The following is a 17622-nucleotide window of genomic DNA, read 5'->3' as shown; positions in this document are numbered from 1 at the left end:
CATCATGCAAGAGAATTGTGTGCCTCACTCTGCATCTGCATATGTTCAGCACAGTAATACATTGTACACTAATTGTATTAAAAATATTTAGAACAATATGTGAAACGTCAGTAATTTTGAAGAAAATCCCAAAGTAGTAATCTTAAATAAGATAAAACGACATCACTAAATAAATATAACCATTTGTTGTATTTTACATTTTCTACTTTATATATCCTGACTGCACTCTTTGCAAAGCTCAACACTTACAAAGAACTCCAGTTTTTTCTTTTCTTGTGACAGGCCTCCATGACAGGTAGTGCTTTGAGCCTATACCTCGAAGAAACTAAGACAGACGACGACTCATTTTTTCTGTCCGAGATAAGCACCGTAAAACGAGAGGAAACGCAAGTGGCGCCAAATAATAAGTTTGAGGTGTTGTCCGGTTGCGGAAGAGGCTCCAACAGTTTGTCGTCCGTGACGCTGGCCGTCCACAAGGTAATGGGTGTTACTTTTAGAGACTTGCAGTGATTTGATTTTAAAATTGTGGTGACGTAGTTTACCTTAATATGAAAATTTGTCTGCGCCAGTATTTCCCCAGAGGCACAGTATTCTGTATGCATCTTTTTGTCCGGATCGGTGCCCTTCACAGACTGACCTTAGTGAATCAGTGCAGTTTGTCCGATGTCATATTTTGAGTTGTAACTACCAAATAGTTATCAGTGAAAGTCATCACAGCAACAAATTAAATCTGTTTGGTCATAACACGGATTTGTCGACAGTCCCAACATTTGAAAATACCTTGTAAGATAAGTCGATGGGAAGACACTTTCATGCATTTTTTGGTTTTTTTGTTAGTTCAAGTTAAAATATTTTTTCTAAAAATTAGACTGGTGAAGAATCAAACCTTTTTCATTATATCTAACATCCATACAAACAAGTTCCGTTCTGTTTGTCTTGCAGTACTTTGAGAATTTGTGTACAGCTAAAAAGCACCCAATTAGGTATTTTTCTCCTTTAACGCTGAGGTAATGCTTTAATCCTGCCCTATTTCTTAACCGATTTCAAGGTTAATGTTTTTGAATCTTCAACTTTTAGCCGCGCTAAACAGTTCTTTAGTTTTTTGTTATTTAAAAAAAAAAAAATCAACACAAAAGTATTGTTAATTTTACTTTTTTTTTTTTTTTTTACAATTTTCAAAATGCCTTTGAGTGCTTTATACCCGCTTTTTTGAACTGGTGGGAGAGCTAGCTGGCAAATTCTGCATTTTCTATGTCAAAATTAAAGCTTTAAATGTTCTCTTGGTTAAACCAGGTTTGAAGGTTTAACTCTGGTTTAACTTTTCGATATTGATAGGATTCATTTAATTTAAGATTCACTGTCTACATGATATTTATCTTATTGCTCCGTGAAATTCAATCTCAAGTCACCAGGGCTATTTTAATTGTGCTACTTAAAAAACAAGTAGTTAAGCTGTGATATTAATTTCATTTGAAAGAAAAGCTGTTATATGTAGCGTCTTGTGTAGAATTTTCATTATACTACAATAAGGCCTTGTAACAGAGTACAGAATGTGGAATAAACCGTGTTAACAAACTATGTAGATTGAATATACTTCAAAGTATTTCTAAAGCTGTTCGAATATATTGAGGAAACCTTAACCGAATACTAAACATTCCCAAAACGCCGTTGGAAGTGCCTGAACTATTGCGGCATTACCGTTTTGTGATTTTAGCACTACCCAACAATAAATAATCTGTTATATGTGCACAGGTGACCATCAAAAAAGACCTTGAGAGCCATGACTTTGGATTCAGTGTATCTGACGGGCTTGTTGAAAAGGGAGTTTTTGTCAACATGATCCGCCCCAAAGGCCCGGCTGACCAGGCTGGACTAAAGCCTTACGATCGTATACTTCAGGTGCCTCCTTATTTCCCTCAGCCCAAATGAGAATGATCTTGACCTCTAGTGGATCGCAGTGCCAGGGAGTGGCGATGCCTCCAGCTAAAATTTTGGGGAAAGAATACAAACTAATGTGTCATCACTCCTAACCAGTATAATTTGCATGACGTGGGAACAGGTAGAATAGCAAGTGACAAAGTTGGTTTGAAAACCTTATTTTAGCATGGAAGAAAACAAACATTAACATTTTCTATGCAAAAGTATTACAGCACTCACCTAAGTTTAGTATAAAAGCTAATAGGAAATGGGCAGATCTTGTGTTAATTGTCGAGTCTATAAAGATATAAACCCATGGCTGACCAAAGAATTCAGGCAGAGCAGGAATTGAAGTTTAAAAAGGCTACTGCAGTAGGAGAACGTTTCGCCAGCCGGAGCAACGTGTCCCGTTCGGCTGACCGGATCTTTCTGACCACTTCCGGTTTCAGTAGATTCATTTATTGAAAAGTCACGCATGCGCAGTACATACAATGGAGTCACGCATGCGCATTACATACAATGGAAAAAGACTGAAATGTGTGTGTGTGTGTGTGTGTGTGTGTGTGTGTGTGTGTGTGTGTGTGTGTGATTACTTGTGTATTAGAAAATAGAAAAACAGGTTAAAACAGTTAATTTCATAGCAAGTTAATTTGTAACATAGGAGTCTTAGAAATACACAATAACTAAAAGTAGCTTACTTTACATTTATATCTGGACTATTTACCGTGTTAGATGATAGGAAACTTTAACAGGTATTTTTTTTCCATACTTCTAAAACCTGAAAGATAGAATGTCAAATGCCTCGACTGGTAAATATTTAGCACGGCTATGTCATCTATCTATTGCATATGCAGTGGACACAAGATCAAATCCTTGTTGGAGACATTCTGACAGCTTTAATTGATAAACATTTTGCACACATTAAAATTCTGTATGCCGCACAGTGGCTGGGTTGTTCAGGGTTCGAGTCCAGCTAGCGGAGCCTCCCCGTGAGGAGTTTGCATGTTCTCCCCTTGTTTGCGTGAGTTTCCTCCGGGCACTCCGGTTTCCTCCCACATTCCAATAATGTGCATATCAGGTTAATTGGCCGGTCCAAGTTGTCCCTAGATGTGAATGAGCGAGTGAGTTGTCTATCTGTGTGTGCGCTGCAACTGGCTCTCAACCAGTTCAGGGTCTCCCCTGCCCACTGCCCGAAGATAGCTGGGATGGGCTCCAGCACCCCCACGACCCTACTGAAAATAAGCGGTGCAGATAATGGATGGATAAGATTCACGATCCTCTTCAGAAGCCATGCGCTGCCCTAAAAGCATATGGTAATATAATACTGTAATACATTGGTAGAAAAGCACATCCTGTAAACACGAGTAAATACAGTACAGTATAGGCAAAACAAGGCAAATTTTATATTTTTGTGTGTGGCCCGGTACCGATCGACCCACGGCTCCTACCGGTCAGAGGCCCGGTGGTTGCTGCCATGAATTTATATTTCATTTAACGCGTTCTTCCAGGTAAACCATGTGCGGACCAGAGATTTGGACTGCTGTCTCACTGTGCCCCTGATAAAGGAAGCTAGAGTCATCTTAGATCTGGTCATCAGCAGGGGCCCAACAGAGACTGGGACCTTCAGGGGGCTTCCCGGCAACCGTAAAGATCCTTCCATTTCACTTCTTTGCTTTTCTGAGCAGTGCACCCACAGCATTGCCTTGTGAGCACTCATGTAGATGGCCACAGACCCCTCTCACACACACATGCACACACTCACACACCCCTGTTGGTCAGGGTGTACCTGCTGAAAGTTCCTCGCATCCTCGGCACAACCGGTGTTGATCACATGTTTTTTTGGGTGTTACCCACCACCCCTTTATCACATTGCTAAGTTACATGACATCACTCCCTCTCCATCCAACTATTTTTGAATCGACTCTCCCCTCACTAGCATGAGCACATGCACACACAGGGTGTTTGCACAATTAAAGGGTCAAAGTGTGCTGAGGATTCATTTTCCTGGCTTACTGCCCAATGTTTCCAGATACAAGTACCCCGAATAGAATTCTCAACTGCTGGCAGCCAAGTGTCATAAAAATCACTGTGTATACGTTAATCTTACGAACGCTTGCTAGAACACGTCTTGTTTTTTTCTGGATGTCCTTGGGAAGTGTGACCGCAAGTTGTTAACTTTTTCACATATTTTTTCCATCACCACATGCACAAATTCACATTAACTGACATTTTTTTTGCAGTGGGGCTGTTTTTTTGTGGTGTTTTTTTTAAGCACAACTTTATCACACGTTGTCAAAACAACCTCAGAAGGTCCCCCTCATGTTGTTTTGTTTACCTCGATGTTTTTTGTGAGCGTGCGCTCCCTTGAATACACTTGATTCTAAATGAGGCGTCGACGTCCCGCATCAATCATTGTGTGCCAGCCTTGAAGACCCGCGCATCACTCATCTCTTCTGAACTTAACAAAAGTTTGCAGAGGCCTATTTTTTATATATGAATCAAATGTTCGGATGCCATTATTCTATTTTGGTGTAAGGTAACATTTTTTTTCCATGCATGTAATACTTGAGTGGTATATTTAATGTGAAGTTTTATTTGTATATATATTTTGAATGTAATCTGAGCTTTTTTTTTTTTTTAATAAAAATTTAAAACCTGTGACTAATATATTTGGTTCTATGAGAGAAATGGGTGTTTAATTTTTACACCACATGCCACCATCAGGCGTGACAATGTTTGGGAATGATGGCATTATTCTGAAAATGTAAAAATGACTGCTAACAATATTTCTGTCCATACATTTTTATTGAATCATATTCTGGTCTTAATATATATATATTTTTCTGTTACCTGTATTGTAACCTGGAACACGATGAAAGGTGCTTCAAAACATCCATTAAAATTGCTGTTTACATAGCTGAAAACATTACTATTATGTAACCGGGTGCAAATGTTGTCTTGGAGAGGGATGGGCGCGGCCAAGCTGTACTTGCCCAAGACACACCACAGGAAATGATGCCCCTGTGACCTGTGTAGTTGGGATCCAACCAACAAACCAAGCAATAGGATCTCCAATATGACACCTTTCAGTACTTAACATATACCATTAGTACTAATACATATCGCTATTTTATGAGTATTTAAAAGAAATATAAATTTAATAGGAAAGTCAGATTCTCAAATTTGTGGAGAACTTCAGCCATACATGTTTTCGGCGGTTGATACAGATGTTAACCGTTTCAAGCCCCTGTATCCGACTCATACAAATACTTGGGATCAGGACTTCATCCCTATAGGTGATCTTTCTTTGTTGCAATCCCTTCAAAATAAGTTCTGAGTAAAGACATTATGTCCTAGCGTGATTAAGTGTTGATCAAAAAATACACTTTTTCAAAGAAAATGTGTTGCAAGCCGTTATGTTCATTTTCAACATGGGTATCACACTTAAATGTAGCGAAACCTTACCAAATATATGTATTTACTGACTTGCGGTAATGTTTGTGTCTGGTGAGGCACAGATTTACAAATAAATGAACCTACATATGACACGTGATTTGATTAGCAGAGAAAGAAACATATAAACTGTGACAGAAAAACGAAAATTTCAAAACATTTTGTCTTAACTGTTAAATACATTTTACACTGCTCCTTTACATTTTCAAGTATATGCAACGAGGAAATGACTGGATGCCTTGACTCGATGTTAGCCTGCTAATACCTTGACTTATTCTGAGGTGTGTTCCAAATGAGAAACCTTGGTGTCACTATCGCCCTCTGCCATGAGGCAAGAGAATTGTGCGCCTTATTCTGCATCTTCATTCAGCAGTTATGTTACATACTATTTGTATTGGTATTAATAATGTAGTGTGAAAATTCAAGAGTTTTGAGAAAAAAATCCAAAAGGTGTGAAATTAAATCGAAAAGAACTAACACTGAATTAATAACGACTTAATATAGTTTTTATTTTATACTTCATTGAGTTGAGGCACAGCCTTACCTGCTTCTGACTGCACGTCACTGGAATTAATTAAAAAAGTTAGACAAAAGTGAATTGTACCTGAATATAGTGAGTGAAAAAGTTTAAAAAGCTTGATATTTTATTGCTTTCATCCAGAAAGTTTCATTGCATTTCAAGGTTTCATTGCACATTTAATACCTGTTATTTTATTTACCACTGGTGAAAATCGTATCATGTACGTGTTGTGTCAGACGTATTTTTGCTTTGACCTAAAATAGACTCAGAAACAAAGTTCATGAAGTTTCGCTCTGACTGGACAATGCTCTAATCAAACATGGAGTGTTTACATCAGAACGCATGTGATCAAAGATCATTTATAGGCCGTGTTGTTCCGGAATAAGGGGCGGTTGTGTTTGTGTGCGTGCAGCCGTATGCGTCTGTCTCAATCCTTTCAGTTCCTGCCTGATGGATGTGTTAGTTTTATAGCGGGTCATATACTTGACTTATTAGGTCAAGCGTTAACAAGCTACAACAAGGAGTGTGAAGGGCGTTGTGAGTGGCATGGGAAATAAAAAACAAGGTTCCCGTAAAGATTACATAGTACCTATAATGAGAGAAGAACTTTAAGCAGTTAAAGTGACATTTAAGGTAACCTACTCAGGTCCATGTGTAATTCAACAATGACGAAAATATTTTCCCGATCTTGTTCTGAACCAAAGTACCCTTTTCTATTTTGAAAAAAAAAAAAAGAGGAACAGAACCTGCAGGAATAGTGATGGACAGTGCTTCGGTTTAAATTTTTAAAGTTATCAAAATGCTTTGAAAAGAATTATTTTATTTGAATTTTTAGCGCCGTCTAGTTTGACGTTTCTAACAAGTTTCCCTTGTAAAATAAAATTACACTTAAAATCAGCAAAACTATCTGCCGGCAGAACTCTTTTTTTTTTTTTTTTAAATACAGTACTTCAACTTGTTTTTTTCAACATAACAAGGGGAAGAAATTTGTATATTGAATTGAACAAAGTGTCATGGCACGTAGTCAGGAAACATTGAATTACGACAATGTATTTCGAATCTTAAGGAACTTTGACAAAGATATGAACACTTTTCTAATAAAGCAGTTGACATGCCTTTTCACCATGCACTTGCAAGATTGGATGATGACAAGTTCAAATAAATGCCCTGCCATAATTTATTTTCATATTTTTTACTGACTGGTAGTTCTCAAAAAAAATAAGAAAAATAGTCCTAAAAATTAGCAAAATTATTTTTGTTTGGCAGATAGTAAAAAAAAAAAAATCGTAAAATGAAAAACTAATCTTTGAAAAAATATTAATTTTCTATAAAATAAAATAATTCATTTAGTAAAACTAAATCAAAATGAGCAAAAATGATCGGCCTGATCGGACAACTTTGCACATTATATTCTGCATAAAGGTTTGAGTAAATATAAAATTCTCAATTCAATATTTTCTCAAATTATAAAAAGGTTAAAACTAAAGCAAAAATAAGAAATTAAAACAAGGAAAACCTAAGTTTTTGCAGCATGCATTTTCTTTATTTGATATATTCCTTAAAACGTTTATTTTAACAAAATTTGCAGTTATAACATTTTAGTAAGTGCTTGCAGTTAAAGTATTGAAAGGTGGGAAATGCATAAAAGAATGATCAACTGGAGCATGTCCAATAAACAGTTTTTATTTGTAAGTATGTGGAAATGATGCAATCTGCATCTAACAGAGACAATTGTGAGATACAAACACTTTGGTACATTTTGATTTTTAGTGGAAGAAGCTGCGGTGAATCTGCTTTTTTTTTGCTTCACATACAATTTTGCGCTTTGAGTAATTCATAACATTGAACTTTAACAAGTTGCTATTCCTACATCAAATTGTTCACAATGCAATTAAAACACTTCCGGGTTATGGATGAAGTAATCGGTCATGTTGTTTGTATAAGTACAAAATTGTTCCAAAAGGCAAATGTGATTCGAAAAACAATTTTAGTACTATGAAACAGTGGACTAAGAACCAGAATTAAGAAAAGACTCTGGTGTTGAAATGAGCACAATAGAGCCGTCAAGCTGTTTTGGAGAAAAAAAACACTTCTACTTACATAATTATAACAATTTATGTATGAATCCAGCTATATCAATATTCATTACTGCACGTCGTAATCACCTTGATTTATCAAAATTGATAAAACTGGACAACGTACGGTAAAATATTAGCTTCTGAAATGTGTAGTTCTAGCGCAACTAGTTTCAGCAGCAATAAAAAGTACACCAACAACAATTAAAAACAAAAATAAAGTGCAAAGAGGTTTAAAGAAAAATGCACTGGGACTGGCCTTAGCAGTCACAAAAGCAGTGAACAAATACTCAAAAATGACCTTATTTGTTTATATTCTTATTGTTGTTATTACGATGAGGGAGATTCATGTCAACGTACTTATAAATGGACTTGACCAAGGCCTTTAATATGAGACGTGTAAAAGCTGCATGTATTGTGTGTGTATATACATACATACATACACATACACATATATATATATATATATATATACACATATATATATATATATATATATACACACATACATACACATGTCACCTAAAAGATGAAGGATCACCCCGAGAAGAGATCTATTTGATGAACGTGACAAAAAAGCTCAGTAACAAAACGGTCGTAGTCATCTCAGGTGTTCACACATGGTTTACTTTTAAGTTGGTTGAGTTTAAGAAGTGATCGTTTCATTTTTGCTTTTCGCCAGAAACAAACAAATTCTGAATATGGTAAACAGTGCATCATGTTTTATGTTAAAAATACCAAACTGCCTATCATCAGTGCCAACTAGGGCAACAATAACAATTGATATGGTAAAAAGTAAAAACAAAACAAAAAAAAATGACAAGGATATAGAATTCTCTTCATAGATATCAAAGCACAGAATCTCTAAGGTGAATAAGCGACGCTACCGACATTAGCAAATACGATAAGAACATGGAAAGCACATCAATGTTGTTCCTCTCACGGAGAGCGCTCACATGGTTGTTTCTACAATGGTGTGGGGGGGCTTGATGGAGCCGTTATTCCCGTTGGGGTCCAGGGGTTGCGTCAGCTCGCTGCTTTTGGTGGGCATGTACTCTTTGGGCCGGGAGCTCACGCCTGATTTGGCTGGGGCCGCAACCGCTTTGATACGCTGCGTGGGACAAGACAGGAAAGGTGATTATTTGAAAAGCGCTATATAAATGGAGACCATTTACTATTCGTCATTATTGTTGCCTTTTAATTACACACTGCAGCAAAAAACAACATTAATCTTTAACTAAATGAAACAAACTATTTGCACACAAACAGCAGTACAATAACACAGGACTTAAACATATACATACTCCCTTGGGGCACATGTTTGTTATCGTGGTATTGTCACCGATCGCATCGAATCACACCTAGAGTCTCTAATTAGCATGAGTGAATGTGAGAATAAGCCAACATATTTAGAGGAAACCTATTCAACACATTGAAACAACAGCTGTTGGCTCCAGACCAGGGGTGGGCAAACTATGGCCTAGGGGGCCACATATGGCCCGTCAGGCATTTTAATCAGTATAAATGTAAGATTTTTTTCATAGTAAAGTACTACTAAAAAAGAAACTGTTGCTGCTCTTGTCCTCAGTGTCCCTTTCTCTTACTTGCATCACCTCCAAAATGTATTGCATTGCTTATTATTTATCTTTTTTACCTTAAAAATAAAATTCTGACCTAGCCCTATTGCATTTCGAGGTTTTCAACGCATACCATCAAATTGAGTGCCTAAAACTGGAGCTCAATATTATATTTTGCTTTGATTCTGACCATTTCAAATCCAAATTTTATTAAATATATTTATGCATACACATCATATTAATGTATGAATGTATATGTATTTGTAAATACACATTAGAAGATAAAATGTATATTTTTGCCTCATGCATTGCCAAATTAACAGATAGAGACTGTATTGATACAAAAAACAAAAACAAATCAACTGAATCTTTATTTCCGCCCTGGCCTCATCGCTAGATTTTCAAACCCAATGCAACCAGTGACTCAAAAAGTCTGCAAACCCCTGCACTAAACCATTCGTAAGCATTTGGATAAACATTTCATTCATGTGTAATTTTTAACTCTGTAATAGAACCATTCTGTATTTGTGGTGGAACAGCGAAATCAAGGAGGTAGTTGGAACATGGCAACCAAAGATAAGCTTAGTTGAGCATAAAGTGGGAAATGGCCTCATTATTAGCTTCCTTCAATATATATATATTTTTGAATCGAAATTGTTTTTCCAACTAAATAACAAAAACTTCAGTTTGATGAACAGCCAGTGAAGCTTTTGTCTGACCTAATTACACCGGAAAAAAGGCTAGTTAAACTCAAAAACGCCCAAATTAATACATTATTACTATACATTTCTTGTTTAATTTGTTTTCTTTTAATGTTTGGTTTGTTCTAGTTTTTGTTAGTTTCGTTTAGAAAAATAGCTGCAGATGCATAGTGAAGCACGTAATTCTCTTGCCTCATGGCAGAGGGCACTAGTGAGACCGAAGATTCTGATATGGGTAAAAACCTCTTCCCAAAACAATAGAACTAGTGATAGTATCAACAAAATGAATCAAGTTTAAACATCCAGTATTTTTTTTCTCATTGCATGAACTTTTTCTCATAAATGAGGATTACCTATATATTCAAAAGGAGAAGCTCGTTGACTTAATTTATAAAGTTAAGGTTAGGCAATAAAAACAACCGTTTCCGTGTTAGTTTATATATTGCTTTCTTGCTCTGCCAATCCAATAATAAGACGTAAGTTGATTATTTTCTAAATTGACTCTACCCCACGAAACACGAACCTCACTGCATGTCACTGGAATCATACCTAATCTGCAACACACTAAAAATATACTGGTGCCATCTACGATATCAACCTCCGCCATATACCTAAAATGTTATTTCCGGCTTTATTTGCAAAGAGGCGTTACACGCTCACGTTCCTCTTTTGTGTACTCACTTCAATAAGGGGTCCCTCGGACTGCAAGATTTTGATGACCATCACCATTGGGATGCAGGTCATTGAGGCCAAAGCCAAGCACCAACCCAGGCCGATGGCCCAGTCAGGGTATGCGTAGACTTTATTGTAGGTCAAAGGCTTGTATTTGACCAGTGAGAAGACAAAACAGCCCTGAGGAGGACAAATACAAGAGTCCCGTTATCAAAATGTATCAACATTCACTAAATAATAGTAAATTGCTACAATTTACTAAAGTGAATGTACTACCATGCAGAGAACTGGCGTGATGATGGTCCAGCTCCATTTCATCCACGGGTTTGGTCTGTAGCCAATCATATCCTCAACTCCATCATAGAAATTATCAACTCCTGCAAAACATTGATAGAAAGAAGCCGCTTATTATTGAAGTATGACCTCCAAGATATATACTTGTGTTGAAATTGCTTTTGGCTTTACAAGCTCTTATCAGTATGTGAAAACATCGTATCTTGTAACATTCATATAGCTTGACAACCACCACCCAGTTGAGATTAGTTCTCTAGGTCATTTTTTCCCCACAATAATTTTGATAAAACACACATACAAACCACCCCCTACATGTGCGTATTTTAAAAAAGACAAATTAGTGGTTGAATGACACAAAATATTGCCAAAGTAAAACCTCAGGAAATAAAAATATTAGAATAGAATACAGCTTGGTCATGGAATCATATGCACAATAACTAATATTACCACCTAATACACATATCCTTTTCGTCAGCTATTGTCAATAACACACTCCTACACTTTAATGGTTTGTACTGTATGTAGGTCTGCTTGCCATTCATTCATAGACTTAAGTTGACCAAAATGCATTTTTGACAAATAAGCTTAGGCTTTTGATTAAATGAGTGGAAATGTTCAAAGGATAACAACAAGATGTCAGCTCTGAGAAGTTGGCCTTTAGCCACACAGACCATGGCTATGAAACTTTGGACAGCATTATTCCGCTAACCGGCATAAAAACTGGAGTTCAATGGGTTCTAAGAATGGTTCTTCTGTGCTTTTTCTCCACTCCTTGATGCAATACACCGTAGATTTTATTTTTGTTTCATTGCTATGGATGTAGGCAGTTAATGTATGTCAGTTAAGACTAAGAAACCTTTTGTCGTAACATGATATAAAAGGGAAAAACAACACAACCTAATGACCGCCCTAAACTATCAAAATGGTGTGAACACTTTTGTTTTCGGGAGTTCATTTGTGTTTTTCAGGATCATTACTTTGACAAAGAGTTCACCAAAAAGCTAATCAGTCGCGTCAACTTACCATAAACCCAGGCCACGGCAATGCATTCAAAAAACGCAACCCACAAAAGGCACACACCGCTGGCTGCATAGTAGTCAAAGAGTTGGAACACGTACATGCCTCCCTGGGAAGAAAAAGAGTGGCATCAATCCCTGCACCGATGTGAGAGGCTGCAATTGAAGACAGTTGCAGAGATGGAAGACAACATTAAACCCGGGGGTTGCCAAGGATCTTTAATGTAAAGCGGGAGAATGTCGGCGTCAGGCCAGCAGGATGAAAAATGTTCAACAGGTGCCGCCATCTCATTCAAGTGCAGGTGAACTACCGCTAATAAGATGAACACTCATTTCTCCATATTTGGATCTTGACTTAAAGGCCAAGGGAAAGTCAAGTGACATAATTCTGAAACCTTTTTTGTTTCTCTAAAAAGGCTGACCGCAGGCAAAAAGTGATGACTTACCTTGGTTACCATGGCAAGTCCCAGTAGGTAACTCATGAAGCACATGATGGCAATGAAGATCTCACGCCGGTAACCCTTCCTGAGGAGGGCTGGATACAGATCCACAATGGATGTGATCTGTCCTTCCACTTCAACAAACTGCAAAAACAGAAAATATAGACAGACTAGAATAATGTTATCCGTGAACGGTCAAGCGACAGTTTGCAATTTAATATTAGAATTGAATTACAGAACAGGCAAAAAAAATAAGCACCGACAGCCTTTTAGGGATTTATGAGAAGACAAAAAAAAAAAAAAAAAAAAAAGAACTTTTAATTCTGTTTCAGGGTGCCGTGTTTCCAGACTAAGGGGAACCCAAAACCACAAATTGGCCAGAAATTTGAACGTACGCCTTATAGTCCGGTGCACCATATATACAGATGAAATTTGAAATGTGTTAACATATTTGTGCCATTTTTGATCAGTCAATAAATCACATTGCAACAGCAATCAAACCAGATAGCAATGTCAAGAGGACAAATTTAACCACCAGGCCACCAGGAACATAACTTTGAATGCAACGGAAACACAGATCACAGTATGGAGTGCAACGGATCCCATTCCATATGCCACTAAGAATACAGACAACACGTTAAAATGAATTAGGTCTTATCTCATATTACACCATTTTTAGTGACAGATGATAGAGAAATTATTGTTTCACTTTTTTCTCAGCTTAAACGAAGCATTCTAATTGACAAACTTTTTTAGTACGTGCACCCATGCGTTTATATATTTCAGGATGACCATATATATATATATGTATATATATATATATACACTGCCATTCTCTTCAGTTCAGAACGACCAAATTACATCCCACAATGCCCTTATCAGTTATCATTTCAGAATCACTTGCACTTTGTAATGACTTTGCATGTCGGCTGTACCACAAAACGGTTTAATGTCTGAATGTTCTCGTGGCCCGGCCCAATTATAAAATCAACATTTTGGCACCATGACTAAAAATGTGATGATGAGATGAGACCTAATACCTTACCATGTGTCGTCTGTATCCCTAGAAGTCTAGTGAATGGGATCCCGCACAATTTATGCCGTGATCTGGGTTTGATTCCTGTGCATTCAATGGTGATCAGTTATGTATTCTGACTGAATTTTGCGCAATAACAACAGTTTATATTTTTTTTGCCATTTTAGCACTGACAGCAGTTTTAATTTCCATGCGCCTTTAAGTCCGATTGGATTATATGTCACACGGGCAACTCCGCTGTTCCAAGGGGGCACCACGTTGGAGACCCCCTGGTGTGGACTGTCAACCTCAGCTTTTTGGAATTGTATAACCCCAATTGTGTAGTAACAATTTTCAGTTATAAATGAGTTAACTTGGTTTGATTTCTTATGCATTATTCAAGCTAGAATATTGCTTTCGTACAACGAACATGCGTTCTGATTGACAGGGTATGTTTCCTTTCTTGATAGTTGGAATTTTTCATGTGCTTAAGCAGACAAAAAAGGTAGATAGGAAAAATATTTGAAATTATTTATTATTAAATACAAAGATATAAGAAAATTGAGGAAAAAATATAAATAAATAAATACAAATTTAATACAACTTAACATTTTAAAACAAGTAAAACGTTCCAAGTACTGGTAAATATTTTCGTTACAATGGTAGACAATTAAGCTCATAACATGATTTATCACAGTCTTTTTTTTCAAAGTGTTTGGAAACACTCATGTCAAAAAGAGACCTTGACTTTTCATTTTGTCACTCAGGTATCTGTCATGTCATACCTGACTATCCAGACCAAGTAGCAGCAGCATGATAAAGAAGAGAATGGCCCAGAAAGTTGGCAGTGGCATCATAGATACTGCTTTAGGGTAGGCGATGAAGGCCAAGCCAGGACCTGGAAACAGATTGGGGAAAGGGGGGGGGAGAGGTGGTAAAGGAAGATGTCAATAACTTGTGCTTGAATTTAACATAGGACGACATAAACATCATAAAAAGACTGAGCTAGTGAGGCTAAACACACTCCCTGTAATCTAGAGGAAGTGAGACCTAATCTAAACAACGTATCACTTGTCCAATGAAGGGGGGGCTGTTATGTCTGCGGAATTATCAAAGAAACTGCAACAGATGTTCTTGTGCTCTATATATGTTTATTGCAGGACAGCAATAAAGATAAGAAATCAGATACAATCTCAAGCAAAAACATTATGTAGACCTCATTGAACCAGACTATTTGTAGAAGAATCTCAATTGATCGAACAGTGCACCTGGTCACCTGCACTTTGGCCGTAAAACACTCTTAAATCACAGGAAGGCGCACCCAAATCCTAAAATACTACCCAAAAACCGTGATAATCTTACATTTCATATGAACAGATTAGGTGCGTGTGATTGAACCAAAAATGTGGTATGCTGCTACTCATTCAGTCCACAGGCAAGCCCCGATCATTCAACGGAACTCAATAGTAAGTGTGTTTTGTCAAAACTGGCTTCTATAATTCATTTACAGTTAACTTAAACAGTTTGTCCTATTAGAATGAGATACTGAGTATTGTCTAAGTAAGGAGTGGGAACATTTTTCCTCCATTTATATAAATTCGTATAATGACAACTGTAATAAAAAGATATTATTTCCTCACCATTATCATCACACACACTAGTGCCCTCTGCCATGAGGCAATTTGAAATGTGTTAACACATTTGTGCCATTTTTGATCAGTCAATAAATCACATCGCAACAGCAATCAAACCAGATAGCAATGGTAAGACGACAAATTTAGCTAGCCACTCCTTGCACATCTGTTTCTCTGCACTATTGTACTTACAGCGTTATTGTTACAGTGTTATTGTTACTGTTTACCTGACTTGTTTACCTGACTGCCCTTTTTTGCACATCTGGTTAGCTGCTCCTCTTGCACTATTTGCGCTACTGTAAAATACTATACATAGCCATAATTATTTAGTATATTATTAGTACTCAATACTCCAACTCAATACAACATTTTATTTATATCTGTACATTCAAGGAAACTGCGCGGGTCAGATGTATCGACATTTCGTTCTGTATACACGTGTACTAGAATGACAATAAAGTAGATCTGAATCTGAATTAACCACCAGGCCACCAGGAACATAACTTTGAATGGCCTGTACTATAGTGCGATTGTCATAGGAGAAAATGTCTAGAAAAACCCTTTATATCAAGAATCCTTAAACAACATAATAAATCAATGACTCCTTTTACCGACTGTGCTTATACATTTCAGTATCAACTATTTTCTTTAGACGTTTGACTGTTCATTTTATTGACATGTTTGGCTATTTTTGTAACCACTTCAACACCACAGTTGGTAGCAGCATTCTCCTATATGATGTGTAATATTACAGAACATTTATTTTCACTTTACGGGGTCTTTTTGGGCAGTAATAGTCTTGATTAATTATTTAGTTGTTTCTTGATGATTAATTGAGGATATGTTGACATGGCGTAGCAACATCACGAGTGACCACTTGATTTTTTTTTCCCAGTGTTATCAACATAATATCTGCTATGTCACAAAATAAACAAGTGCAAATACACACAAGACATCAAAATCACACAGCCATGATTACATCTTTGGGGGTCAAAGAGACTCATTGGTGTCGAAGCCAAGCAAGAGTCAATTAACTCCAGTTGCAAGCATGCTCAAAGACGATGATTTGCACTCAAAGCATTTGTCGATTAATATATGAAGGGAAATTAATCCCAAAAAGAAAGCAAGTCATCCACCTCTGGCGATTCACAGCTTGTTAACAGAACTAGGGAAGAGAAGGAGAAACATCAATGGCAGTGGGGAGTATGAGGCCAACGAGTGCATGCGAAGCTTAATCTTCTGAGTTGACTCTCAGAGCTACGACAGGACACAAAGTGCTCGTATGTGGCACACGACAACACCTACGAGCAAAAGGGAAGCTGCGAGGGTTCGCTTGTTAACGTGCTCTCGACCCAATCCTCTGGCACCTGACCTGGAGTGTGCAATTGCCGATATCCCTACATTTCAGCAGCGTAAATTTGGCCTTGTTTGATTTTGGCTAAATCTCCAATTGTCTTTTCTGTTTCGCAGTAGCGCCCACCATCACTACTGCCGTCACCTTGGACCCTCGTACCTGACTCTGCCACATCGGCAATGTCCACCCCTTGTTCTTGTGCCATGAAGCCCAGGACGGAAAATATTGCGAAGCCAGACACAAAGCTGGTACCGCTGTTGAGGACTCCCAGCAGCAAACAGTCCCTATGTCACACATATTTCATGAAGGTTGTTAATGAACACACACGGAACCGAAGTTCCCATTTTCTTTCGAAGCAGCAGTCTGACGCGTCGCGGTCGCATTGCCGCGACCAACCTTGCTCCCCGAGTAGTTGCCTCTCACCTGTAGCAGTTGTATTTGTACTTGTTGTAGCTCCCCAGAGACGTCATGGCCCCCAGGCAAATGGCGTAGGAGAAAAAAATCTGAGTCCCCGCATCAATCCACACCTTGGAGTCAGCACAAGAGAAAGCTCTTGGTCACTTACACGTTCAAGGATTTAAGTCAAATAACTCATCGTGACCTTGACTCAATGTTAACTCATTTTCAAAAGTAATTCAAGTTTTGGCCCAAATGGTTAGGTATTTTAAAGATTTTTGCAATATTCTCTTAAATATTTTATTTTTAAAGTAAACACAATGTTAGAAAAATAATGTACTAAAATTATTCCAGATTTTTCCTGCACACTAAGGACAAAATCATGTGAAACAATCAATATACATGTCAATCTTAGATTGTAAGTAATATGAGACGCCAAACAAAAGTAGACCCCCTCCTTCGCTAAAAAGGAACCTCATGTCGGAAAATAACACTTTTCATTATTAACTCAAATAAAACATCTCATCTCATCTCATTAGCCGTACCGCTTATCCTCAT

The 17622-nt window shown here is 37.4% G+C and overlaps 2 protein-coding genes across 2 annotated transcripts in view; one reads left to right on the top strand and one right to left on the bottom strand.

Annotated features, from left to right (window-relative positions):
- LOC148369221 (glutamate receptor-interacting protein 2-like) overlaps nt 1-4552 on the top strand; it is a 65580-nt gene extending 61028 nt beyond the window's left edge. The window contains exons 22-24 of the mRNA XM_088331164.1: nt 283-477; nt 1753-1899; nt 3426-4552. Of these exons, the coding sequence (XP_088187290.1) occupies nt 283-477; nt 1753-1899; nt 3426-3626 (543 nt within the window). The 3' untranslated portion in view covers nt 3627-4552. The remainder of the gene's footprint in view (nt 1-282; nt 478-1752; nt 1900-3425) is intronic.
- A 3005-nt stretch (nt 4553-7557) lies between these two features.
- slc6a6a (solute carrier family 6 member 6a) overlaps nt 7558-17622 on the bottom strand; it is a 34269-nt gene continuing 24204 nt past the window's right edge. Inside the window, exons 8-15 of the mRNA XM_088331157.1 lie at nt 17092-17195; nt 16828-16952; nt 14466-14578; nt 12672-12809; nt 12233-12335; nt 11192-11292; nt 10925-11095; nt 7558-9076 (exon numbers count right to left, since the gene is read on the bottom strand). Of these exons, the coding sequence (XP_088187283.1) occupies nt 8918-9076; nt 10925-11095; nt 11192-11292; nt 12233-12335; nt 12672-12809; nt 14466-14578; nt 16828-16952; nt 17092-17195 (1014 nt within the window). The 3' untranslated portion in view covers nt 7558-8917. The remainder of the gene's footprint in view (nt 9077-10924; nt 11096-11191; nt 11293-12232; nt 12336-12671; nt 12810-14465; nt 14579-16827; nt 16953-17091; nt 17196-17622) is intronic.

This window comes from Urocampus carinirostris, chromosome 3 (genome assembly GCF_059441175.1).
Source record: "Urocampus carinirostris isolate Australia breed hairy pipefish chromosome 3, RoL_Ucar_1.0, whole genome shotgun sequence".
Lineage (NCBI taxonomy): Eukaryota > Metazoa > Chordata > Actinopteri > Syngnathiformes > Syngnathidae > Urocampus > Urocampus carinirostris.
Note: the sequence above shows the minus strand (reverse complement) of the source record. Positions and strands in the feature narration are given on the sequence as shown.